The sequence below is a fragment of the Mastigoproctus giganteus genome, chromosome 8, assembly GCF_048544385.1.
Source record: "Mastigoproctus giganteus isolate SK-2022 chromosome 8, ASM4854438v1, whole genome shotgun sequence".
Lineage (NCBI taxonomy): Eukaryota > Metazoa > Arthropoda > Arachnida > Uropygi > Thelyphonidae > Mastigoproctus > Mastigoproctus giganteus.
The window spans coordinates 151086897-151114561 of record NC_143582.1 but is presented as its reverse complement, the minus strand read 5'-3'; the positions used below and the strand labels follow the sequence as shown (position 1 = coordinate 151114561).

Genomic DNA, 27665 nt, shown 5'->3' with positions numbered 1-27665 from the left:
TCAGTATTCTTGAGCATACTCTCCTGCCACCTACTGGCAGTTTGCCAAAACTTCAGGTACAGCGATGCCGGAATTATGCGAAATGTTCAGCCTGTGTACAAGTATAACGAATATACATTAGTTTACCCACACATTTTTACGATGATGTTTTTCTTTGGCATCCTACCTCAAATAATTCAGTGGTCCATTGAGGAATTACAATTAATGTCCTGTTTCAACTCTGCTTTAAGTGCATCTGAGTATCTCCACGGAGAACACATCTGCATTACCTTTTAAGAGACAGTTATTAATTTGTGCATTAAATTATTAGACATGAATTATTAAAGCATTTTATTTGTGTAAAAACATGGTACACCAATTTTTCTACCAGTGCACATGAAAAATTCAGGTTTTGTAAGCACTGGGAAATTTCAATTAATAGTAATAAGATCTATGCTTTACTTAACTATAATCTTAGGAACCTATCATTTTGTCTCATTCATGGGTAATAGGGGTATTTTCTATGTAAGAGCTATGCACGGGGGTGGCCACTCAATTCAGTTAATATTTAAGTTTTACAATTGTACTAGAGCAAAAAAGCAAAAAAGTGTAATGGCAGATCTATATGATGAATGCTATGGTCATGTGCTCTTTGAAAGCATTAACTTACAAATATCCTTAATACAACAAATCGGCTGTGAACGTAAAAATCCTTTCAAAATTTTATTTGGAAATTGCCTGATGCAGGAGCAGGCTGCACTGTGTGCTCTGGATTTCTAATTTTGATAAAATATCTAAAATTCTGCTCAAGGGGATTGCAGGACTAAATAAAGTGCTGACACTTTAAATATACATACTAGTATTCATTATGAATGTTTCTTTAGTATATTATTTTACTATTAGTGAAAAGCTAATTTTCTTTTATGATGGCATAATCAAAATAATCGATTACTGTATATGCAAATTGGTAATTACAAAATCAACAAGAAAACAAGTGAAAAAGAAAAAAAAAAAAACAAAATGTGACTGTAGAGGGATTCAATCTGATGTTATCAAAACTAAGGATAAGAGTGCTGTTACCACTTGGCTAATAGTTCCCTTTGGTGATTTTTTATTTATATATTCCTGCAACTCCTCCCAGATAGAAAAAATTTAAGGTGTTTTTATTGAGTTAATATTTTTAATTTTGCTAGAGAAAAGATAAACAGACAAATGTAAACACAAAAAAACAGACAACCAGAATATTTATAATGTTTTGTCATATTAAATCATTTCCCCCTTTCACAAAGCATATGTGCCCTCTCAAAACTTCAACACCTCCAAAGTGTTAGCACCCTAGGCAATTCGCCCATAGCTCGGGCTGGCCCTGGTTGTGAACAATATGCAATATTTCAGATAATGATCTTACTTTTCTTTTTTAATTCTGAGAACCAAGTTCTTGCCCGTTTTATTTCACTATCACGCATTAACCCCGGGGGCTCACACCTAGTGAGTATGGGCTTGGCAAACCCAGGGTCCTGAGCTGGATATCATCATTCTTCTCTTTCTTGGTGATTCCTTTCTACTTCTCTCTCTCTCTCAGGGGGTAACTTGGGAATTTTTTTTTTTGGCTGGTGCGGCATAAGCCTCAGGCTTCCTTGTACCATATGGCCATTAATAATAATAATAATAATAATAAAATAATTACAGCTATACACATTGTATAGATTAAGAGTGCATTTTGTTACTCCTATGGCTTTGTTACACAAGCCCCTAGGATGAGGCTGGATGAACAACACAACCAACATAACCCACATTAACACTACACAAATACTCATTAACTTACGTAAATCTGACCTTTACAGAGTTTGTATTCTTGATGCGGAGTTGGAGGGAACTTCCTGAGCTGCATTACAAATAACACTATACTACTCCTGTGGCTCGTATAGTCAAGACTGAAACTTCATTACTAGTGATCTCTTGCATCAGCAGGTACAATAAGTTAACACTGTGACACTTCAGCCCCTTCATGCCTAAGGTGCTGAAGCTTGTACTTGAGGCTTGACATTCCGAAGAAGAGTGCATGCTAATAGACAAAGATATTGAGATTCTTATCTGACTCTGAATCACAACACAGCAATATCATTGTTCTTGAGCATACTTTAATAGGCACATTACTCTTGTGATTCAACTAGGAATGTGCTATTATGTTTTGGGTCTTCATAGCGATCAAAAAAAAATCTCTGAATGTCAGAAAGCATCAATAAAGTGAAACTTGTAAAAAAGCAGAAATTTAAGCACTTCACACCTTTTGTATGGTAAAATCTGCCTTAATTACAAAAGGAATTGCAGACACTTTATATTACAGCATATAAGTTGAATTGGTTTATACGACAATTTCTGCTCTTTGCCTTGAAAATCTGTTCTTTGTTACATACAGTAGCATTTCATTAATATAAACTCAGCTTATACAAAATGCTCCTTTGTATAAAACACATATCATTCCCCTGTGAAAGGATAGGCTTTTCTATGTAAACATTCTTTTATTACAAATTTAGTTAATATGTATTACAGTCTGTTTTTATCCCAAGAAAAATAGTCATTTTGTATGGTTACTACAAAGCTCAGCACAGTTGACTTTTATCACCCACCACCAGCATGCGTGTGACCAACTGGCCTTGCATTTACCAAAAGACTTGTTAGAACCACTGACTTGTTAGAATTTACTTTTATGTGAACAAAACCAGTTTATGGTAGCGACAACATAAATATGCAGTGTGGCACCTGGAAAACGAGACTGATGCTAGAAAAAAAATAATGACTCCATGTGTGAGTAAACTAATCTGGGTTTATTCAAAATAACTTCCTTCCCAAGCCACACACTACATGCAATGATTACGAAGCAACTGGAACAACTGGTGGAAGGCCGTGACTGGTATACTGTTCAATGTTCTCGTCATGGTCTTTTGAATGGTGTTGACGTCATCAAACCAGCCTTTCAGTGGTGGGTCAAGCTTTAGGAACAAAAAGAAGTTTCATAGGGCTAAGTCTGGTGAATACAGTGAGTGCAACAGTATGGATACTTTTTTTTTTGCTAGTGAAAAATTTCTGAACAATGAGCCTTGTAGCTTGATGTGTTGTTGCGTAGAGAAACCAACTGTCATCTCCATATTAAGGCCATACACGATGGATTCTCTGCAACAAACATTTCAAAATGTCCAGATAGTAGGCAGCAGTAACACTTTGGCCACTGGATACAAATTCTTTGTGCATGATTCCCTTGCTATCATACAAAGTGAGGCACATGGTTTTGATTTTTCACCTTTCTTGACAAACTTTTTTTGGCTTTGGTTTATTGATTTTCACTCCACACTGTCACTTTTCTGTAGGGTCATACTGGAAACACCATGTCTTGTTACCCATAATGATCGAATTCAGGAAATTGGCTTTGCTTTCGGCTGCCTCAATGAGTCTCTGCAGTGCTCAACTCGCACGTATTGTTGACCGTCTGTTAACGAATGTGGAAAAAAAAACACACACACAGACCATTTTCTTCAAATTCCAGGTTATTTGTCAAATGGTTTCCTTAACAAACAAAGCTTCTGAAATGATTCTGAGCATTGCAAATCATTTATTGGAAATGATTTCCCACATCTTTTCAATCAACTCTAGTTCAAATTGTTTTTGCTGGGCGTGGATATTTGTCATCTTCCAGTGATTCTCTTCCATGGGCAAAACTTTTATAACACTTGAACACACATGTACAAGACAGACAATTCTCTCCACACACTTGCTTCATTATTTGAAATATTTTTGTGGCACTTTTGCTCAGTGGAACACAAAAAGATGTTTGCTCTTTGTTCCATTGTCCCTACACAACACAGACGAGATGTGCCACTCACACTACATTCTGAAATGTCAGAAATTTACACTGACCTTGACTGTGGTACTTGAAGTACAATCACTCTTTCATTTTATGTTTATTTCTAGTAGATGGTGACACTAGCACTCGTTTCATAACATGTCTCATTTTCCAATTGTTTGTTTATATTAAACCACATCTAGCAGTTATGGCAACAAACCACAAACAGAGAGAGAGAGAGAGAGAGAGAGAGAGAGAGAGAGAGAGAGAGAGAGAGAGGAAATTTACTTGAAAAAACAAGTAAAATATACATTGCAAAGGAATTCAGCTCCTCTTTATGTACCTTGTCTACAATACTGAAAAGCTGAAAAAAAAAATTGAAGCAGTCTGCATGACACTTGAGCAGTGATAAAAAACAGAAAAATTCATGCAACAAAATATGAACTTGAAACAAAACTTTGAGTTGTATCAACAAACATATTCATAATTTGCCAGTATCAGGTTTTGCAAGAAAAGTCTGATTATCTAGCTCAACAATATGGAATTAGTAACTTCAAATGCAGGAGTGGCTGGCTCCAAAAATTTAAGAATAGGAAGAACTTAGTTTCATGAAATGTCTGTGTGAGTCTGGATCAGTTGACAAAGAAAAGGCTATAGAATGTATTCTTTACAGTCCATTCTTGAAAAATATGAGGCAAAGGATATTTTTAAACTTGATGAAACAAAACCTTATATTTTATAATTTGATGCCAAACAAAACACTTGCTGTTCAAGGAGAGTCTTAAAATGGCAGAAAATTAAGTAAACAAAGAATAGAATTACTATTCTGTTATGCTGCAACACAAATGGTAGTACAAAAAAGGAGATAACATTTTAAAAAAAGTCAAAAGACATTTTAAAGGAGTTAACTAATTTCCATATAAGTTTATAAGGCCAATCAAAGTGCTTGGTTTATGGTCAAAATTTTTGCTTGGTTATTGAGAGTTGACAGATGAATGGAAGAAACATTTTGTTGATTCTGGATTATTGTATGTCAAATTCTGCCGTGGCACTTAAGTCGATGAATATACAGCTGTTTTTTTTGTTTTTTTTAGCCATTAGATCACAGAATTATTTATAATTTCATATAGCATCCAAGACATTTCACCATGGCTGCAAATTGTTCCCTTCTTCTGTGATGCACATCAAGTACATTACTAGGCAGGCTCTATATGCTCCCTTGAGGTTATAAATAATGCCTTGGAGAGAATATTATCAAAAAACATGGCCCAGCAAACAAATGTGACAGCAAGGTTGAGGAACAGGGAACTCTCTGAAGAACACTCACCAGTTCTCTTTCTAGTCATCTTTCCTTTTCTTTCTTGTTCAGTAAGAGGCATATGGTTTTGTTGGTGAATCTGAGGAGTTTATTAAGGGGATGATGAAGTTGCCACCATAGCAACACCAGATCTGCTGAGCACAAAGCAAAACAATGTGCTTATTCACTTTCATCAAAGGTTTTGTTTCATCATTGATAATAAAAACATTTGTTTTTGTTAGCAGTGATGAAAGTGATTAATCGCACACACCACCCTAAAAAAAAAGTGTTGAACATAATAGAGAATGTGTTGGCCTGTAGTAATGTTGACAAAGAAAACTCTTATTTTGCTGTTATTTTAAAAGTTTATATTATGAAAAATTATTGCACTGCACAGTAAACTATAAAGAAAATAGTAAGTGTAAGTAGTACTCCCTTATGTAGGCTACGAAACCAAAACCTACAGACGTAGGTGATGACGTGACATCATTCTTAGTGATGCTATGTGTAAAAGTCAAATTAGTGTACAAGTTGATTTATGTTTCCACTTATGTGGGTCAGTAGCCAGCTGCAATTGTGGATATGGTTACTGTGAAATGAACACAAAGTTCGATTCACAACAAAAATGTCCACAACTGCAAAATAAAAAAATAAATACTTGATAAAATTATATCAAAGTTACTTTCCATGAGAAAATATGTAAAGTATGTTTTAAGATAAACCTTACATGAAGAAAAGAAACAAAAAGCATGCATTTATATTTTGTAACTTTTTTATGCAAGCTTTTGTAATTTTTTGTAATGTACATAAAGCAAGCAACAAAATTGTATTTATTCCATTCTTTGTTTGATCGCAAAGCTTATTGTTATAATGGTTGGAAATAAGGTTCATCTTAAGATAGGGCATAAGGGCGACAGTTGCACACCGAAGATGTTCGCATACAAATATTGCCAACAGATTCCATTAGAATGACTATGTTTTTATACATCTTTTCAATGTAATACCATTGACAACTATGCACTTATGAACAATCAGATCAGCTTGGAGATTTAAAAAAGAACAAATTTCCCACAAATCCATCCAGTAGTGAAAATTGTACTCAGATTTCATTATAGAAATAAGTAATGATATACATAAAAGAAGTGATTTATTCCAGAGCCTTGTTAATGTTCAACATTAATATATTTTTATGAAACTGTTGGTTAAATATTAATATAATAATTGTGAAAGAAATGGAAATTTATTTTTGTTATATTTAACTTTGGAGATTTTATGAGAAATAGATATGTGCAAAATAATGCAGTCTTTAAAATAATTTTGAAATCATTAATAATGATGTTATATTTTTAATGTACATTAAAAGTTTTCAAAATAAACATATCTACATTTAATGAAGTGAGTGAGTTGGTCAGATTTTAATATCACTAGATTCTTTAAATCAATGTTCATATGCTCTAATTTTCTTAGTCTTATTATAAATTTATGGAAGAATGTGATCACCATATTTATCAATAACTTCTTGTCTTTTATGCTTTCCTCTTAAAATTGCCTCTTTAAAAAGTCTGCAGTATAATTCTATTGCACAGTAAGTATCATCATTTCCTGGTATGGGATGAGTAATTAAATTTGGGTTACAATTGGTATCAACTATTCCCACTGTTGGAATCATCAATTTTGCTGCTTCAGTAACTGCTATATGCTCTTCAAAAATAGAATTTTTGGTATTTAAGAAGATGAGAAGATCAGGTAGCCTCACTACTGTTCCAAACAACTTAGGTGAATTGGTAAAGGTGCCAATTTGCCATTTCCTTGCTTGAGCATATTCTCCACATTCCTTAGCTGTTTTTTCAACCAAATAACAAATCTAAACAAAAATAAGGAAAAGTGACTGAATTACATTTCTTATATATGTAATGAAATGCCAAAAGTTTTCATATCAACTACAATAAAATTGGACATTTTTTAAATAGAAGTCTATTTTTAAAGAGTCACTACAAGAAAATATACGATAAAAAGTTCCAGGACTGAATTTTTATTTAAACAAATATATTTACATGTTAAATTTTTCAAAATAATGACCTTAGCTATCTCTACACTTTTTCAATTGGTTATATATTTTTCAAAAAAAATAAAAGCTTTTTTGCCAAGTCCTATTTTGAAAGTTACTTGATTTTGTTTTGTTGTAGCTGTCACAACTTCTGCTTTGGCAGAAAATTAACATCTCTTTAATAAGTTCTGAGTTCTTTAAGTTGGTTAAAAAAAATGCACACATCCACATACACAAGTGTACACGATCAAGTGAATAAGAAGGGGATGTTAAAACATTCAATAAAATACTATACCAAAATGAGCAGACCACTGTCTAGAGTAATTTTCGAACTTTCCTTGCCCATGGATCACATCTTTATCTCTGTCACTACTGCTTTTAAAAATCTTTGAACACTGATAAATTTGAATCAGTTCTTAGAAAGTTAAACTCTTGTTTCCATCTGATTTATTGCTAAAAATTGAGACAAAGAAGTTCCATAAATTTTTTTTTCATGACATTGTTAAGTTTTCTTGCTTTTTTTTTTTACCTTTTTGAACACCGAGAGTAGCTTAAGTTTTTTTTTTTTTTTTTTTGTAAGCTCCACTAAAGGATCCGTATCAAAGAATTACTTTTTTATTTTAATGTAATCAATATTATAGCAAATAAATAAAGGATTTTATATATGTAAAACATCAGATATGATGGCTTGGCAATTACCACATAATATTTCAACTTGAAAGGCTAACTCTTCATTTCTCATTTGGCAATCAGCCAGAATAATGTTTTTAATGTGGGAGACAATTTTGCCATCTGTTGACATTCAAGGTCTCTCACACCTTGTAAGTCTTAAATGACATTGCATCCATCTTTAAAATGTTTCTACCATTCAATATCCTATCTCTTGATAAAGCATTTTCATCATATGCTTCAACAATCATTTTTACAGTCACTGCAGCTGATTTCTACAATAAAAAGCAAAGTTTTATAGTACTTTGTCTGAAAAGTGACATTCTAAAAAAAAAAAATATGTGAAATTACTATAAACAACAAACATAAGGAATGAAGAATTTGAAAATGGAGAGTACAATATGTACAAAAAGGACAGATATTTAAAGCATATTAAATCTGAGGCAATCATCAATCCAGTCAACATGAGTGGCTGTGTTCAGTCAGTTTGGAAAAACAAGAATGACAGTAGGAGTGTGTTATAGGCCTAATGACTGTAATGAGTATAATGAACAATTAGACAGACAAATAGAATGGGAAGGTAACTCAGAATGCCTTATAATGGGGGATATTAACTGGAACTTGTGGGTTTGTTACTCGTATACACTAGCAATGTTTGGTTTTTAGGAGCATTAGCAACTAAGGCCATATTACTCCGCATCCTCCGTATTTGGTGGTGACGGGCTCGAACCCCGGTCTAATCAAGACGCGTTTACTACGCACTGCTGCTCCTTCCCACCTGGCTACGGAGGCGCCTCACACTAGCAATATTTGCTGGATGACTGTTTTCTATAGAAGCAAGTTAGAGGGAAGAAGAGAGAACAATACTCTTCATCTGATTATTATTATTATTAGCCATATGGTGCAAGGAAGCCTGAGGCTTATGCTGCACTAGCCAAAAAAAAATTTTCTGAATTACCCCGAGAGAGAGAGAGAGAGAGAAAGTAGAAGGGACTCACCAAGAAAAAGAAGAATGATGATATCCAGCTCAGGACCCTGGGTGTGCCAAGCCCATACTCACCAGATGTGAGCCCCTGGAGTGATTATCGCAGATACTTCAGCATTAAGAACTTGCAGATAAAAGGACCACATAGTGGTCCTTTTATCTGTAAATTTGATCACAATATATTAATGTGGTTCACTTAAGATGTAATTACCATCAAGAGTAAAGGGAAGAGCTTTTGCTTACATAAAGATGTAAGCAAAAGCTGTTCATCAATGAATGACAATTAGTGGTCTCAGACAGTTTTAAGTTCTATACAGTGCAACTAACTGATGATGTTACCAACAGCAAAGTCTAAATGAGAAGCATTCAGGGAAGTAATTGTAGAAGCTGCTTTTCATACCAACTAAGAAATATTGTTCAAGATTCAGACTTAAATGGATGTCAGCTGAACTACTAAGACTTGTGGCATACAAGAAAAATGCATGGGATGGATAGAAAATTATCAGGTTATACGGAAGCCTATGATAGATATAAACTAGTCTATAATCAATTCACAAAGGAGATTAAGCAGGCTAAGGCAAATTATGAGGTCTTTGGCAAAGGATGCAGAGAAAAAACAGTGAAGACCTCTTTGCTTATGTAAACACTAGAAGGAAGGGAATGAATTGGAACATTTGATATCAATAGTTTAACTGTTGACGATCCTGCTCAGGTTGCTGAAAAACTAAATAGATATTTTGCATCCATTTAAAATGAGGAATGCTATGGGGAAGTGGATGTCAGATGTTTATCAAACACTAACAGGGAGCTAAATGATTTTGTAATAATGGAGAGGAAAGTGAAAGAGAAGTTGCTGAAGTTAAACATAAAAAAGGCACCTGGGATGGATCAGATCTATCCAATTATATTAAGGAAGGTAACAAAGAATGTAAGCAAACCCTTAGCCATAATTATTAGAGCATCTTTGGATTCAGGGGAGGTCCCTGTGGATTGCAGATGTGCAAATGTATCCCCAATTCACAAAGAATGATCAAATGGGGAGTAATTACAGACTTGTCAGTTTAACAATGGAGTCACTGGTTAAAGAAATAATGCAGGACCATCTGGACAGGAATGCAATTATACTGTAGTCACAGCATAAATTTGTTACGTGGCAATCTTGTCTGACCAAGCTGACTGGACACCATGATACAGTAACAAAGAAAGTGGATACAAAAAATAATTTTGATATAACATATTTGAATTTCAAAAAAGCTTTTGATACTGTTGCACATGAAAGACTGCTATATAAATTGGAGCAGTGTATTATTAAGGGCAAGTTACTGCTGTGGATGAAGGGATGGTTGAGTGGGAGAAGACAATGAGTAGTTATCAATGGGCACTGCTCTTCATGGACTAATGTTCTTAGTGGAGTTGACCAGAGTTCAGTACTGGTCCCATTATTGTTTTCAATATTTATTAATGATATTGATGAAATGTATCAGTTTAATATCTAAGTTTGCAGATGATACAAAGATAAGAAGGGCGGTTAGTGACAGTAATCACAGTAAGCTACTGCAAAAAGATTTAGGAAAATTAAGCAGATGGGTTGAGAAATGGCAGTTGAAGTTTAACACTGACAAATGCAAGGTACTGCATATGGGTTGCAGTAATTCCAGATTAACGTTGGTACATTAATCTTAAATTAGTAATATCACACATTACCCTGAGAGTGTGGTACTACACTCAGGGTAGTGGAAAATGAAAAAGACCTGGGCATAATTGTGGAGTCAGGTATGAAGTTGTCTGAACAATGGTGCACACATGCTGCCAGGCCAGTTCATGATAATTTTTTATTGATATACAGGAATTTTGCTAACAGGGATAAGGAGGTGATTATTGATTATCCCATTGCACAAGGCAGTGGTTAGGCTGCATTTTACAGAAGATCTGCAGGAATGGGTGCAGAAGAGAAATGAGATTGATGAGAGGAACAAAAGGGTGTTTTACCAAAAATGGCTTCATTTCTGCAAATTGCAGTGTCTGGAGACCAGACACCTGCAAACTGTTTGGTTTTGGGTTTTTTTTTTTTTTTTTTTTTTTTTTTTTTAAGAGCATTAGCAACTAAGGCCATATTGCTCCAGGGATATGAGGTGGTCATTCCCTGACTTTTCCGCATCCTCCATATTTGGTGGTCACGGACTCGAACCCCGGTCTAATCAAGAAGCGTGTGCTATGCGCTGCTGCTCCTGCCCACCTGGCTATGGAGGCGCCCCTGCGAACTGATCTGAATGAGGTGTTTCAGACTTTGAATGGATTGAGCAAGATCAATGCTGATGGCATTCTTCCTCTTGATCAAACTACATGTAAGGAGACAAATTCAAATTGAGAATTGATGGTTGAAAGGATAGATGTGTAGAAGTTTGCCTTCAGTCAGCAGGTGGGTGATTGTTGGAACAAACATCCATCTGTTGTTGCAGAACTGAATTGAAAATTTGAATAAATTCAAGAACAAGCTAATTAGGCAAAGTACTGGAGGGAATAGATAGCTGATGTGTTTTTGTTTTTTTTTTTGGCTGATGGTTTAACTAATTCATACAGCTTTCAATCTGATTTATACTCTTTTCCATCCTTAAGCATAGCTTGTATACTAAGTCTAAAAATTTTTTGAGAAGTTATGTATTGACAATGCCTCCATTTTATACCTTTATGCCTTATTAAAATAAAAGCATGTCTCTGCCACTATGCTTCATATTCAAAATAAACCATCCAATTTGGAAACATTCAGCAATGCCACATACTTTGTTTATGCAATGTAACATGCAATACTCAAGAAAAGATGAGGTTGTTAGGCTGTTTTGCCAAGGAAAGACAAGCTAAGAGGCTTTAGTGGATTATGTCTGTAAACTATGTTTCCCAGGTTGTTGTTTTGATTAATTGTAGAATGAAAAACCTAGGTAAACTTTGAATCCAGCTAAAACAGCCCAACTTGAAAAGTCTGCAATAAGGTCCTTGTATATTAAACAAGTGTTGAACCTTTTCAAACTGGTAGCGAGTAAGAAATCTACTCAGCAATGCACACACTTAAATGCTACTAATCTTCATTAAAAAAAAAAAAAAAAAAAAAATCTGCAAATATAGATTAACGTTTACATTCTTATGCCACAGCCAATTTTCGATATATCTTATTAATTTCCTTTTTCACTGATTATCAAAACTACGTGGACTCTAAATAGAAAATATTTTCATATTACTAGCAGATTTTTCAGCCATTTTTACACTTCAACTTTAAAAGCGAGTAGTGTGAAAATAAACAAATATTTCTCATTGAAATATTTGTTTATGATTTACTATTCAATATTTGTTGAATGATATACTATTCAATATTTGTTGAATGATTTACTATTTAATATTTGTTGAATGATATACTATATACTAAGTAAATAGTATATCATTCAGAATATCTAATACCATCTTTCATATATGTACAGTAATTATTTTTAATAAAATGTTTAAATATATAACTCTCAAAATAATTATGAGACAGTAAAAAATCAAGGTTCATCATTAATTAAAAAAAAAAAATGAAAACCTAAAATTTCAAGTTCATGGCTATATATTTTTTTTTTTTGTACAATAACCCAAATTTTATATTTTAATAAATTTAATTAGGCACTCTTTCAATGAAGGAATGCCTTGTGAAAGACAAGTTGTTACACAAACAAATGAATAAAGACAGTTTTTTTAAGTCATTTGCATAAGCTCCCTTACTCTGTGAGATTGTAAAAAGAGATGCTTCAAAAAGGGTAAAGAAATGGTCGAAATATAGTATGTGAAGTGGTAAACCACATAGACAGCCACTACCAATAAAAGATATGTTTGTTTGTTTGTTATTTGGTTTTTAGGAGCATTAGCAACTAAGGCCATATTGCTCCGAGGATATGTGGTGGTCATTCCCTGACCTTTCCGCATCCTCCGTATTTGGTGGTGACGGGCTCGAACCCCAGTCTAATCAAGAAGCGTGTACTACGCACTGCTGCTCCTTCCCACCTGGCTACGGAGGCGCCTAAAAAGATGGTATGTGAATAGCCAGGTGACATTTTATAGATGGTTTGTCTTAGCTGTTGTGTTACTGGCTCCTGAAAAGATGCTGGAGTTATAAAATAATGGCTTCTTTCAAAGGTTTCAGAATATCTAATATCTAATACCAAAACAGTTCACTGATTAATTTTGATTGTGTTTTTGTTAGATAGTGAAAGCAAATAAAGAGATGGTATTATTACTGTAAAATTTATTATAGTTTTACTTGTAGGTACTTAGGCTCTCATCAGGCTAGAATTTTTCTTTCTTTATTTCAAAAACTCTGAAAACCTTGGGTTTGGTTCAAATCCCATGTTCCTGTGGGGGGGGGGGAAGGTTAAAGAAACAAATTTAAATGATATGGGATTATAAATCCACCTTCCCATAGTAAACTTGAAATCTTTCTGAAGTACAAAACAGTAGCAATAACAATTTAATACAGAACCTCTAAAAAAATTAACACTTTACAGAGGTTGATGGCTTAGGCTAACTTCATGATGAATAATGCTATTATGAAACAGCGCCTGTTAAACTGTTTTAATACTGGTTAACACATATTGTGACTGGAAAATAATAATCTGTATAAAAAAACCAATAAAATAATCCTGTGTCAAAAACATCACTAACTTCTGACAACTTATGATAACTTGATAACTTCTGACAACTTAAAGGATAAAAGATCAGCAGTTCGGATTAATTTTTGCATTTACTAGTAACTGTTTACAAGCATCTTCAAAATTAAGATGTTTAGATGTTTCTTCAAGATGTTTCTAAACAATTACTACTGAAATTTGACAACTAGAAGCCCTAGAGCTATTACTTTTAAAAATTTTGCTTTTATTAAATTTCTTTAATATACTAAACATTTAATTTTGACAAAAGTAATTTTCTGCAATATTTTGTAAATTTTACAATGGTTGTTACAAGATCAACACTGAGTACACTGTCAGAGGCCATCATGACTCAGGTATAAATGGCCACAGGCCATTTCTACCTGAGTCATGATGGCCTTTCTGAATTCCATGTGAGCCATGACTTCATCACTTGCATTGTCTGTGGTATGTATTCAAGGTTCAATCTAGTTGCTAACCATAGCTCAAATTATGATTCTTTTCTTTATTCCTGTTGCAAGGAGTGTACTGATCTAAAATTAAAACTTTTTGCATTACTAGAAGAATAAGTCACTGGAGGAATGGGTGTCTGCCCTAGAGAAAAATGCAACTAGGAGCTCATCAAGGACTCAAGATTCCAGTTATATGCTTAGCGATGTACCCCCAATTAGGGCCCCGGAACAGGATAATAAAATGGAAAAAAAAAACTGCTATGGTTTAAAAGGATTTAGTTCTAATGTGAGATTCCGTTGTCAGGGAAACGGGTAACATTTTTGTAATAAGGATTAGTTGGATTAGGATTAGGGTATCTGCCAGGAGCAACAATTATCAATAAACTAACAGATGTCAGGTTTTAAGGGGGGATAAAGAGAGCATTATTATTCATGTGAGGACTAATGAGGTTAAGCACACATGAACTGGCAATTTATTGGAAAAAAACAGGACCATGCTGAGAAAATGCAGCAAGTTACATCAGAATGTGTATATGTTTGCAAATTCTGCCCAGGAACAATAAGAGGGACTATTTTCTGAAAGCCTTGTGGATTAACTCAAGACTTGAGGGTCTCTGCAAGACTTTTAGATGGAAATTTTTAACAGCATGGTGTGCATTTGTATGCAGAAGGAATCTATTTTGTAGAGATGGAAAAGAAAAACAAATGGGGATGCAAAGGCTTTTTCCAGTATCATTGTGGATACCTTAACAGTTCAGGGGAACTGCTAGTTGGAGGGAGGGCAGGGGGTAACATAGATACATGTTTATCTGATAATATGGGTCAAAGTAATGCTTTCATACATCTCAGGAATTCTTGTTTGTTGACAGAACAGCTGATATTGGCAATATGTTTAGAGAGTAGTGTTTCAAGCTCATGCTAGGTAAAAATAAGTTTAAATAACTTCAAGGGATAGTAGTTAGGGGTAGTAAAACATACAAGATCTCTTAGTCTTATCTGTGTATACAGTAATGTCAGTGTTGTTAATAAAATGAGCAAATTCCAACTCCTGGTTGGTACAACTAATATCGATATAACTGATATAAGAAAAACGTGGTGCCATCCAGAAATAGGGAATGATAAGTTTTACCATAGTATGCACAATATATTTAGGAAGGACAGGGAAGAGAGAAGGGGTCATGGGTAATGCTTCTTATCAAAAGCTGTCCCAGATTCAGTAACTATGCATGTTAGTATACAACCTGTGTGGTGTGAATTAACTAGAAGCAAAGGTAAGATGAGAGTAGGAATAATTTGGAGATCAGAAGATTGTGGAGGTTATGAGTGCCTCTACATTCAAATGAAATAGGTGAGCAAAAGTGAATGTCTTATAATGAGTGATTTCAATTTTCCCTTAATTGATTGGAGCAGGTGGAAGGGAAATTCACCATAGGGAACAAAATTTTTAAATCAACTAGATGATTATTAGTTGTTATTGTTATTTGGTTTTTAGGAGCATTAGCAACTAAGGCCATATTGCTCCGGGATATGCGGTGGTCATTCCCTGACCTTTCCGCATCCTTCATATTTGGTGGTGATGGGCTCGAACCCCGGTCTAATCAAGAAGCGTGTGCTACACACTGCTGCTGCTGCTCCTTCCCACCTGGCTACGGAGGCGCCATTATTAGTTGTAATAGCATATTAGGGAAAGTATTAGGGATAAAAAATATTCTATGATCACGTCTAGTCGTGGGTGATCATGACTAGACCAAGTGATCATTAAGTTCTAAGTTGGATGATGAGGAGGAGGAAGATAGGGGAGGGAGAGACGATACAATTATTAAAAGGACAAGGATTTAAGTTTGAGGAAAAGAGAATTCAGGAAATTTCAGGAAAGGAGATTATGGCAACTTATCAACTGGGGAGATAGCAAATTGAAACTTAAATATTCTGCAATATTCACGCGTGAAGATATTTTTAGGGATATCAAAACTACACCTGCTTCTAGCTGGAAGCTAAATTATTTTATGATTAACTCAAAGGAAAGAGGAAGAGAAATTTTTCAAGCTAAAAGTAAATAAGGTGTCTGGGGTTTGATGGAATCTATTCAATTATATTAAAAGAAGCAGCAAAAGATGTAAATAAACCTACAGCCATAAACTATAACTTAAAGGAAAAACTTCATTACACTATGAGATAGTTTTTAAATTTTATTGAATTGAATCTTAAAAATTTACCCTTAATACTTTGGTGATGTTTTGAGGTTCAACTGAACCCCATCATCAGGCCTATAGGGAAGTCAAAACATGAAGAAATCAAATAAGCAAGCGTAGGGTTAGAATTATGAAGTTACGTTAATGAATTTTAATGCAATATTGGCATTCTGATAGTTAAGATAAATTACTTAAACTAAATTCTCTACAAAATTACAAAGAATACTTGCGACAAATTGTCCACAAGGATTATTGAGAATTTAAATTTGAAAACCACAAATACTGCCTGGTGTTATAGAAAGGAGATGCACAAAAACATACAGGAGAGAGAGAGAGAGAGAGAGAGAGAGAGAGAGAGAGAGAGAGAGAGAGAGAGAGAGAGCTTGAAGCAGACTGCTAGACTGGGATAGCCGAACTGGCAGCTGGCAGGGTGCAACAGTTTTTATAATTCAAGAGGGATACAGTTGATCAGGATTAAGAATTATGGACTACTCCAGCTATCTGAGTCTAGCAGTTTGTGCTAAGCTTGTGCATTCTCTCTCTCTCTCTCTTTCACCCCCTCCAGAATTCAAGTCAGCCTTACCACAATCTTATTTGATAATCCTTTAGACTTTACTTCCATATTCCTCCCCTTCAGAGTTAACTTAAATTAATTTTCTGTATGTTTTTGTGCACCTCCTTTTTATAACATCAGGCAGTCTTTGTGGTTTCCATATTTAAATTCTCAATAATCCTTGTGGACAAATTCTTGCAAACATTCTTTGTAATTTTGTAAAGAATTTAATTTAAGTAATTTATCTTAACTATCAGAATGTCAATATTGTATTAAAATTCGTTAATGTAACTTCATAATGCAATCCTGTTGTAACTCTACAATTGCTAATTAAATTTCTTTAATGTTTTATCTTCCCTACGGGTATGTTCATAAATTTCCTAAAGATCCCAAGCAGAAAAACAGGTGTTCTCAGAAGCATACTATTGTTCAGTAATTACAGTAGGAATAAAAATAAAACTTATGTGGCTGTGTTACTGTACGGTGATAGATGTAGCATATTTCAGCTATGCTGGCTATTTTCGATAAAAAGAGATACTGCATGGATTACTGGCATTCGAAACTGGTTTCATATTTCAAGAAATATTAAAATACATGAAGAATCTACTCTTCACATTGATCACTGTACATTATACTGTACAAAGTAGGTGGTAGATGACTTTCATCAACCGGTGAAATACCACCACTTTGCTTATTGGAGGCTTGAAGTGGTGAAACCCATGTTTAGTCTCTAGAGCAAAGTTTCTGGCATCCCCCTACCCCCATACTTCTCCTTCAACCCATGCACGGTACTAAGTACTATAGGTTTTGATACCTTTAGTGTTTGGGGTTTTCATAAAAAAAAAAAATTATACAATCAGTGGCAATCCCATCAAACACTGATTGAAGAAGCAGCGAATGCTATACATAATGAAGTAAATTATTGGGCAAAAATTTTGGTTTGATTAGTTAATATAACTTTAACCCTAGCTTTGTGTAAACTGCTGTTCAGAGTGCATGACGAAAATGTTCATAGTGAAAGCCAAGGTATGTTTCTTTCAATTATCACTTTGCTTTCCAAGTACAACCCCATCTTGAACAAATTGCTGAGAGAAAAAAGAAAAGGGGAAAGAGGTACACAGTAAGATATTCAAGTGCTTCTGTTCAAAATGAAATTATTCAAATAGTAATAACAAACAACCTAACAAAGGAAATTTACAATGCTATAAGAAAAGCACCATTTTCTTTCCTATTATTTCTGATGCCACACAGGACATTACAAAAAAAAAATCAACTAAGTTTAAGTTTAGTTATTCGATATGTTTATCATTATTATTATCTGTTTATTCAGCTGTAATGTTTTTCTCCTACACAGCCAGAAGGAAAGAAGGGCATGATACACAATTAAAATGCATCCATCTCAGCGAGATTAGCATTAGTAGAGGCATATGATGCAAGAAAGCAAGCTTATGCAGCATCAGCCAAAAAAAAAAAAAAAAAAAAACACTCCCATTTCACCCCTCTGTTCGTTCCTTCCCAAACTGGAAGGTGCAATGTGTATCATCAACAAAACTATGGATAGGATTTGAGAAATCAGAATGGAAGAAGGTCATTAATGTATAGAAAGAAATGAGTAGGAGAAAAAAAATGAAGCTCAGAGCACACCAGATTGTTTGTTATTTGGTTTTTAGGAGCATTAGCAATTAGGCCATATTGCTCCGAGGGATATGCAGTGGTCATTTCCTGACTTTTCCACATCCTCTGTATTTGGTGGTCACAGGTTCGAACCCCAGTCTAATCAAAAAATGTGTGCTACGCACTGCTACTCCTGCTCACCTGGCTATGGAGGTGCTGAGCGCACTAGAATTACTGGAAAAGGTAGACAGAGTGCCATCTATCATCACCTGCAGAGAGCACACAGAGGAAAATCTGGACACCTAATTGCAAAAAACAGTTTAGCATTAATAGTGGCATTTGATGCAAGAAAGCAAGCTTATGCAGCATCAGCCAAAAAAAAAATAAAGTAAAATAAATAAATAAAAAATAACCACTTCCACTTCACCCCTCTGTTCGTTCAAAATACCTGTCCAGCTGAGCCTTAAACTTGTTTAGGCTATCAACTTCCACGACAAGGGATGGAAGTCTATTCCACCTACCAACAACCACCTGCTGGCTAAAAGCATATTTCCGCACATCTATCCTACATCTGTCTTTCCTCAATTTGAATTTATGCCCTCTCAGGTGATTATTCTGAGCAAGAGGAAGAATCCCATCGGCATTGAGCATGCTCAAACCATTCAAGGCTTTGTACACCTCTATCAGATCACCTCGCTGGTAGCCGGCCGGGCTAGCCGAGTGGGTAAAGTACCTGCCCGGCAACCCAAAGGTCGCGGGTTCGATTCCCGCCTCGGGCTTGGATCAAAGTACTGCAAAAACCTTGGGAGGTGCAATATGGCCACAGAAGCCGATGCGCCAACAACTACCAAATCAAAAAAAAAAAAAAACCTCGCTGGTGCCTAGTCTCCAGACACTGTAATTCGCAAAACTTAAGCCTTTCTTCGTAAGAGCACCCCTTTGTTCCATTCACTAATCTTGTTGCCCTTCTCTGTACTCGTTCCAGCAGCTCTACATCCTTCTTGAAATGAGGCCTCCAGGCCTGTATACAGTACTCTAGGTGTGGCCTGACCATTGCCTTATACAAGGGAATAATCACCTCCTTATCCCTGCTAGAAAAATTCCTATATATCATTGACAATACACCATGAGCTACTCTTGCAGCCCGTCTGCACTGCTCAGAGAACTTCATGTCTGCCTGCACAACCACCCCCAGGTCCCTTTCATTCTCTACCACTGTCAGTGTAGTACCACAGAGTTAATACGTTGCTCTGGGGTTGCTGTTTCCCATATGTAGTACTTTACATTTTTCAATGTTAAACTTCATTTGCCATCTCTCAGCCCATCTGCTCAACCTTTCCAGATCCTGTTGCAGCAACATAGTGTCAGTAGTGTCCTTGACAACCCTGCCAACCTTCGTATCGTCTGCAAACTTGGACATTAAGTTTGATATACCATCATCAATATCATTTATAAATACAGAAAACAAAGGACCCAATACTGAAACCTGAGGGACTCCACTAATAACATTAGTCCACGATGAGCAGTGCCCATTGATTACCACTCTCTGTCTTCTCCCCCTCAACCACCCCTTTATCCATAGCAGCAATTTGCCTCCAATGCCACACTGCTCCAATTTGTGCAGCAGTCTTCCATGTGCAACAGTATCAAAAGCCTTTCTAAGATCCAAGTATATAATATCAAAGTTATTCCCTGCATCTAGTTCTTTTGTGACTGCATCATAGTATCCAATCAAATTGGTCAGGCAAGACTTCCCCTTAACAAAACCATGCTGTGTCCGAGCTATAACTGAAGTCTTGTCTAGATGATCCTGCAGTGCTTCTTTAACCAGTGCCTCCATTAATTTTCCGGGAACAGAAGTTAAACTCACAGGTCTATAATTACTTGTGTCAGCCTTTGATCCTCCTTTGTGAATTGGGGTCACATTTGCAAATCTCCAGTCTTTGGGTACCTCCCCTGAGTCCAAGGAAGCTCTCATAATTATGACTAAGGGTTTGCTTACTTCCTTTGCTGCCTCCTTTAATATAACTGGATAGATCCCATCCACCCCAGGTGCCTTTCTTGTGTTTATCTTCAACAATTTCTCCTCCACTTTACTCTCAGTTATTACAAGATTATCTAGCTTACTGCCAGAGTTGAATACACCTCTGGAATTCCCCTCGCTGAATAACTCCTCATGTGGAATGTTGATTAAAAATATTCATTTAGTTTGTTAGCTACCTGAGCAGGATCATCAACAGTTGAACCATCGATATCTAGTGGACCAATCTGATTCATCCCCTTCCTTCTAGAGTTTACGTAAGTAAAGAACTCTTTGCTGTTTTTCTTTGCATCCCTTGCCAAAGATTTCTCGTAATCTGCCTTCGCCTGCCTAACCTCCTTTGTAACTTGGTTACAGATCAACTTGTATCTATCATAGGCGTCTGTGTCATGTGTTAATTTGTATGTATCCCATGCATTTTTCTTCTCTGCCATATGCCTCATTAGTTCATCTGACATCCATTTAGGCCTAAACCTTGAACAATATTTCTTAGTTGGTATGTAAAGCCTAGTAGCTTCCAAGATAAGTTCTTTGAATGCTTCCCATTTTGAATTTGCTGTTGGTAACATCATCATTTGATCCCACTGTATAGAATTTGAATACTGTCTCAGCCCATCGTAGTCGCCTTTACGGAAGCAATAACCCTTCCCTTTACCCCTAATGGTAGTTACCTCTCTGAGTAACTCCCACTTCAGAACACTGTGATCACTGCCACCTAGTGGTTCATTTATCTGCAGATTCTTAATGCATGAAGAATCACTGCTGATAATCAAATCAAGAGTATTACTCCCTCTAGTTGCTTCCTGAACATGCTGATATAGAAAACAATCATCCAATAAATCCACAAAAGCCCTGCTAGTGTGTGAGTAACCAGCCCCCAAATTCCAGTCAATATCTGGGAAATTAAAATCTCCCATTATAAGACTCTCTGATTTACTGGCCCACTCTATTTCTCTGTACAGTTTCTTATTATACTCATCAGAGCCATTAGGCCTATAGCACACTCCTACTCTCAATTTTGATCTCCCAATGCTTATGTCACACCAAACTGACTCGACACTGCACTATCCAACGATTTCGACTGGCTTCACTTCCTTGGATTTTATGTGTTTCTTAACTAATAGCATAACCCCTCCTCCCTTCCTATCCTTTCTGTAGACACTGTACTCCCCAAATTCCAGTTCTGCATTCCTTATATCTGTGTGACACCTCTTCTCTGAAATCCCAACAATATCTGCCTTTGATGTTTTGAGCAATACCTCAAATTCATCAAATTTATTTACTAAACTCCTAGCATTGGTGTACACGCAAGTATACATGCACCTGCTCTTCCTCTTAGCCACCCTAACACAACCCATGTGTTTACTTGTATCCCCATGATTCCCAGCAGTCTCTGAAATATCCTGCATCTTATTTTCCAGGCTGCTGCTCATTCCAATAGAAGCAGTGCAAGAATCACTTTCTTCTCTGCCAGTGGCTACTGTTAATCTATTAGTCCTTGTATCCCACCAATCTAGCAGTTTTCCGACCCACCTAACACTGCCTCGATAGCATCAGCAAACATTCTTGCACCCTTTCTATTTAAGTGTATCCCATCCCTGTAGAAGCAAGTCTCTCCTGTTAACAAGTACAGTCCAGGCTGAAAAAAATTCTGCCCCTTGAGCCCTGCACAATCTTTCCAGGGCCGAATTGATCGACAGGGCTCTCATCATATACTCCCTAGTTGGCAGGTCTTCAGATAGGAGTTGTTCAGAAGTCCTTTTTGCCAAACACAATCAAATGTCTTAGAGATGTTAAGAGCATCAGCTTGTGTTTCACCAAATTTTTTCAAATGAGTAAGGTAAATCAATATATTATCAGTGGATTGACACTAATGAAATCCATATTGGTGATCATTAATCAGATAGAAGGTTTTGAGATAGTTTAAGAGTTGACAGGTGAAGGATTTCTCAATTACTTTGTAAAGACCAAAGGTAAGTGTAATTGGACAATAACTGTAAGGAAGGGATTTGTCACCCATTTTAGGAACTGACTGAATATGAGTAAATTTCCAAGCAGAAGGAAAAAAAACCAGAGGCATAAGGAAGTGTAGAGAGGTGACAAATAACATGGAGCAAGCTCAGGAGCATAGGTTGTGAGAACAAGTGGAGAAATGGCTTCAGGACTTGGAGCTTTCTTGGCATCAAGGTTGTTTTCAGAGTTCTAATATCATTCTGTCAGAAGCCCACAGGAGGCACTGAGTAGAGTGTTTCTGGTATGATAGGAAGTGGTTTACCAAGGTTGTCAATACAACAGTTAGAAGAAAAACAGAATGATCGTAAGCCAGCTTTGCCTTTAATTGAGGATGCAACAGAACCATCAGGTTGCCAACAGAACCAACAGAAGCACACAAGTATTGATGGACAGAAGTTGTAGCCAATAGCTTCGGCAAGAGACCAATATGCTTGACTGCAATTTAGACAGATTAATAACTGTTGAAAGCTTTAACACAAGCAGAAAATAAAGCTGTAGATTTAGATACAAAACCAGTTGTAATATAGTATGTTATCTTGAACAACTTTATTATGGAAAAAATAGGTTTAAATAAGGACAAGATTTTTGGATAGAATGCGGTGTAATGGATTTCACCCTTGCAAGAATAATTTCACTGACATGACAGAACACACTTTGGGATCAGATGATTTAAAATGGTAATTCGATCAAGAAAAAGAGGAATAGAAATCATGCAGATTTCTGAGGCTCAGAATGGCAATGAGAGAGAGAGAGAGAGAGAGAGAGAAGCCCCACTGTAGAAGAGACCATTACCAAGTTGTGATCTGAGGTGTCTTCAGGGTCACTAACACTGATGGTTTACTTGGAAGGACTGTTGGTGAGAAAAAGATCAAAGGGAGTTGAATACATAATTAGGAATGTCTGGTAGGTAAATGAACATGCTGTGTGAGGTCATCAGTAATTGTAGAAGCCTTGGCATCTCAACCAATTGGGTCTGTACAACTGGAAAACTGAAGCCAACTTGAGTTTTGAACATTAAAACCTTTAATGTTAAGAATCTTAACAAACTGAAGAAAGTAGAGTTTTGCAAAAAGAAAGTCAAATAATTCAGAGTGATTAGCAGAGTTGGGAGAAGTATAGAAGCAACAGTTGAAAATTGACAGAGAGGTGTGGCAGAGAGAGTTTCAGCCAGATGAGATATGAGGAGATTCAATAGTAGGAATTTTCTGAGAAGGAACATCAAAGCAAACATATGCACAAGTGCCATTGTTGAAGCAAAAAGAATCATACAGTGCATCTGAGATGATTGGTGGTAACTGATAATTGAGACTGTCAAAAAAAGTATGTGCGGTTTGGCAGATTGTAAGTAGAAACAGACATCGAGATTGAAAATGAAATCTATTTGTGAAATTAATGAGAAAGTTGTTTTCGGGAGATTTAAACTTTTTTTTTTTTTTTTTTTTCCGCAGATATGTTTGTTCTATTAGTTTGGCTATTTATGATGTATTCAGTAGATAAAATAAATGTAGAGTGGAGAATATGTTGTATGCATTAATAAAATTTTTGAACATGGTGTATACACAAGAGGAATATACCCAGCTTCTTGACATAACATAGCCTCGCTGGTCACTAGCAGATCCACATGCCTCTTAGAGATCTACCAACAGATTCAGTTCATTGGACTATCTAGCAGCCGGCCTGCAAAGACTATTTTAGAGCCATACCCTTGAAATGCAGTAACATTAAACCTCGCCATGATGCCAATCATATCCTCAAAAGACATTATGCATGATGAAAGAGATGATCCTTGGCAAAACATAACCTCACTACTGTCACTAGCTGAGAGAGCAGAAGCAGCAAGATCAAACACTAGCACAGCGGTTTTCAACCGGGGTGCCGCATGATTTGGGTTTAAGTTACTTAAAGTTATTATTATTTTTTTTAAATTTATACATTTATTTCATTATAAAAAGGTGTACGATATCCATTGTACTGTATTTTTTTAATTTTGTGGTGTTCTATAATTGATCTTTATTTAGTACTTCTATATAAAGAACAAAATTATTATATAGGTATATATTAAAAGGTCGAAAACCATTGTGTTAGGTATTTATTTTGGTCTAGGGTTGCCATGAAAAAATTACTGGGCCACTAAGGGTGCCGTGAACCGAGAAAGTTTGGGAACTTTTGCACTAGCAGATATGCATGATGAAAGAGATGAGGCTGACAGAGTTTCGCTCAGGAGAATAAAAGTAATTTTCATTACTTTAAGCCTTCACTAAGCAAGATAGTGTTACATGTGATGAAAAGTCATCCATCACCTAGTATTAGTGTGGCATTCTTGTCTGGCTGCCACACTTTGACCCCTGCTCACAATGGTCCTGGATAGTCAACCTCCAGTATACTAGGTGTAGTGTTTCATGCCTTGCACTTGGGTGGGGAGGTAATCCAAAATCACTATCAGTTCAACCATTGTGAAGGTGCAAGCAGAAGATTTGGTTGGCATATAACAACTAGAATTAGATCAAGAAACAGTATGGGTATTATTATTTTTGATTTTTCTGAATATATTCACATTTGGTGTCATGTTTTGTGAACACTGTGGTGACTACCATGGTCCACATCCTTGTTATATTATCATCATAGGCACATTATGTTAAGATTTCTTCAAGCTAAATGCAAAGTTTTTGGTACAAAAAATAATTCTTTGGTTGGCTGTATAAAATTACACAAAATGTTTCTTTCAGTTAAGACCAGCAAATGCAGAGATGATGGGAAACACAGTTTTACATCATGATGGTAACACAATTTTACATCATGATGGTAACACAGTTAACATATTTCCTTAAGGATTTTTCATGCTACCAACAGATGAATGGTGCTGATACAAATACATAAAGCATTATAATAGACAATATCTTCCATAGTAGGAAGCAAAGAGTCTGCAGAGGACAATAATACTGCGACAGAGTGAAGGAAAGATTAGAAAACTAATGTAGAAAGTCTAGCAGACACCAGTCTGTGTAAATATACCATAGAAATGAGTAACCCTGCACTCATTACATGAAATTATGTTTTGTCCAAAAGCCTAGATAATCTGATTTCACTGTAATTCTTATAACACTCTCTGACTTTAGCCAAGTGACTGTTAACAAATTATGTGTACTGAAAAATCAACACTGCAATATACACACAAACACACAAGTTTTTTAACAAATTAAATATTAAAATTGAAACAGATGCCATAAAATGATATACCTGTGGTTGTTGACTGACAAATAGAATTACGCCTCCTCTATAGGCAATATGAGCAGTAAAATTAAGAGCTGCTCTAAGTAACTCTGCTGTTTGATCTAAATCAAAAATTAACACTCCCAAGCGTGAACCAAATATGAAAGGTCGCATCTTATCGTCCAGATTAGTTTCCTTGTGACCTAAATGTACCCGTGCATCAAACAGGTCCTTAACAGTGAAGAGCTGATGGACACTGAAGTAATCTGGATGTTTAAGTGGTTCCAAAACAAATTTTTTCTCAAGGTCATCTGAAATACCAATAAAATCATCAGAATATGCAATTTGAAAATACAAATAAACAAAATTTATATACATATTGATTACAGCCATCTAAGGAATTTTTTTCTCATTAAAGGCTTTTGGATGAAACTAAAATGTAGCTTTCAATATACTAATTAACATTGGCTAAGACAGTTGTGCAAATATATTGGCTAAGACAGTTGCGCAAATATACTGATATAAAATTATGTATTGTGTGTACTCTTCCAGAGATAGCATTGACAGATATTTTTTGTCACACATAAGAAGCTAACATAGATTATGAATATAATTACCATTGCTGCCTTATGCAGGTAACCTCACTCAATTTCTTATGAACACAGCAGAACTTCTGTAATTCAAAAACCATAAGGAGCAAAAAATATATTTACATTACACAAAATTTAAGTTACAGAAAAATGAGAAATTGTAATTTACTACTATTCATGTGGGCAAGGAGGTCACACATTACTTTTTTCCATTATTACATGTCTTTTACTATCATGTTGAATGAATAGATACTGGTCACCTGCCCCCAAGAAAATTCTCGGAATTATTCACATACAACTTTCTGCATTAATGTTCCGAAAACACCTGTGAATTTCTTTCTTTCTTTTTTTCTTTTTTTTTTTTAGCCTTATTTTGGGAGTTGCATACTAACAGAGTAGTAAGAATACATGATGAGAATCAACCGAAAGAGCAAGCTGGCTTTAGGACAGGACTGGACAGGATTCTCAACTATGGATCACCTTCACGTAATACCACAGCTAACAGAGAAAACAAATGAATATAAAATACCATTATGCCTGCCATTTGTGGATTATGAAAAGGCATTTGACTCCATACAGCATAAGGCAATGTTTCGGGCACTGGAAAGACAAGGCAGAAGCCTGAGGCGTATGCTGCACCAGCCAAAAAAAAAAATTTGGAAAATTTTTATTATTATTAACCATATGGTGTAAAGAAGCCTGAGGCTTATGCTGCACCAGCCAAAAAAAAAAATGTTTTCAGGACCATGGGTGTGCCAAGCCCATACTCGCCAGATGTGAGCCCCTTTATGATTTTGAAGAAAATATATGAGAACGCTATCTCCTTTATTAGACTAGACAGAGACAGTAGCAAATTTAAAACTGAGAAAGGAGTTCGACAAGGAGACAATATCTCCGAAGTTGTTTACTGATGCCCTTGAAGAAGCTTTCAGAAGATTAGACTGGTCACAGGAAGGAGTCAACTAAAGATGAATATGGCTAAAACAAAAGTAATGATGAAAGAGAATGCCACAGAAAGGGATATAATCATTGGAGGAGCAGTAATTGAAAAGGTAGATTCATATACTTATCTGGGACAAGTCATTAGCTATAATAATGATAAATGGCTGGAAGCCAAGAGAAGAATAAATTTTGGATGGAAAGCATTCAGGACATAGTCACATACTGAGGAGCAATATCCCAATTTGTCTGAAACATTAAATAATGAACCAATGTATACTCCCCACCATGATTTATGGAAGTGAAACTTGGGCACTCACCAAAAGAATGAAAGAGAAGCTGAGAACTACACAGCGAAGAATGGAACGAATTATATTAGGAATCAGACTGTTAGATAAGAAGAGAAACATATGGATTAGGCAGCAAACTCAAGTAAAGGACATTCTTATCAAAGCTAAAGAACTAAAATAGTCTTGGGCAGGACACATAGCTCGAAGACAGGATGACAGATGGACTAAGAAAATAACAGAATGGTACCCAAGAGGAACTGGAAGAAAACCTGGAAGACAACGA

The 27665-nt window shown here is 35.7% G+C and overlaps 1 protein-coding gene across 1 annotated transcript in view; it reads right to left on the bottom strand.

Annotated features, from left to right (window-relative positions):
- Nucleotides 1-6589: 6589 nt before the first annotated feature.
- Nucleotides 6590-27665, bottom strand: part of mRpS2 (mitochondrial ribosomal protein S2) — a 47842-nt gene continuing 26766 nt past the window's right edge. The window contains exons 3-4 of the mRNA XM_090379823.1: nt 25591-25874; nt 6590-6981 (exon numbers count right to left, since the gene is read on the bottom strand). Of these exons, the coding sequence (XP_090235949.1) occupies nt 6598-6981; nt 25591-25874 (668 nt within the window). The 3' untranslated portion in view covers nt 6590-6597. The remainder of the gene's footprint in view (nt 6982-25590; nt 25875-27665) is intronic.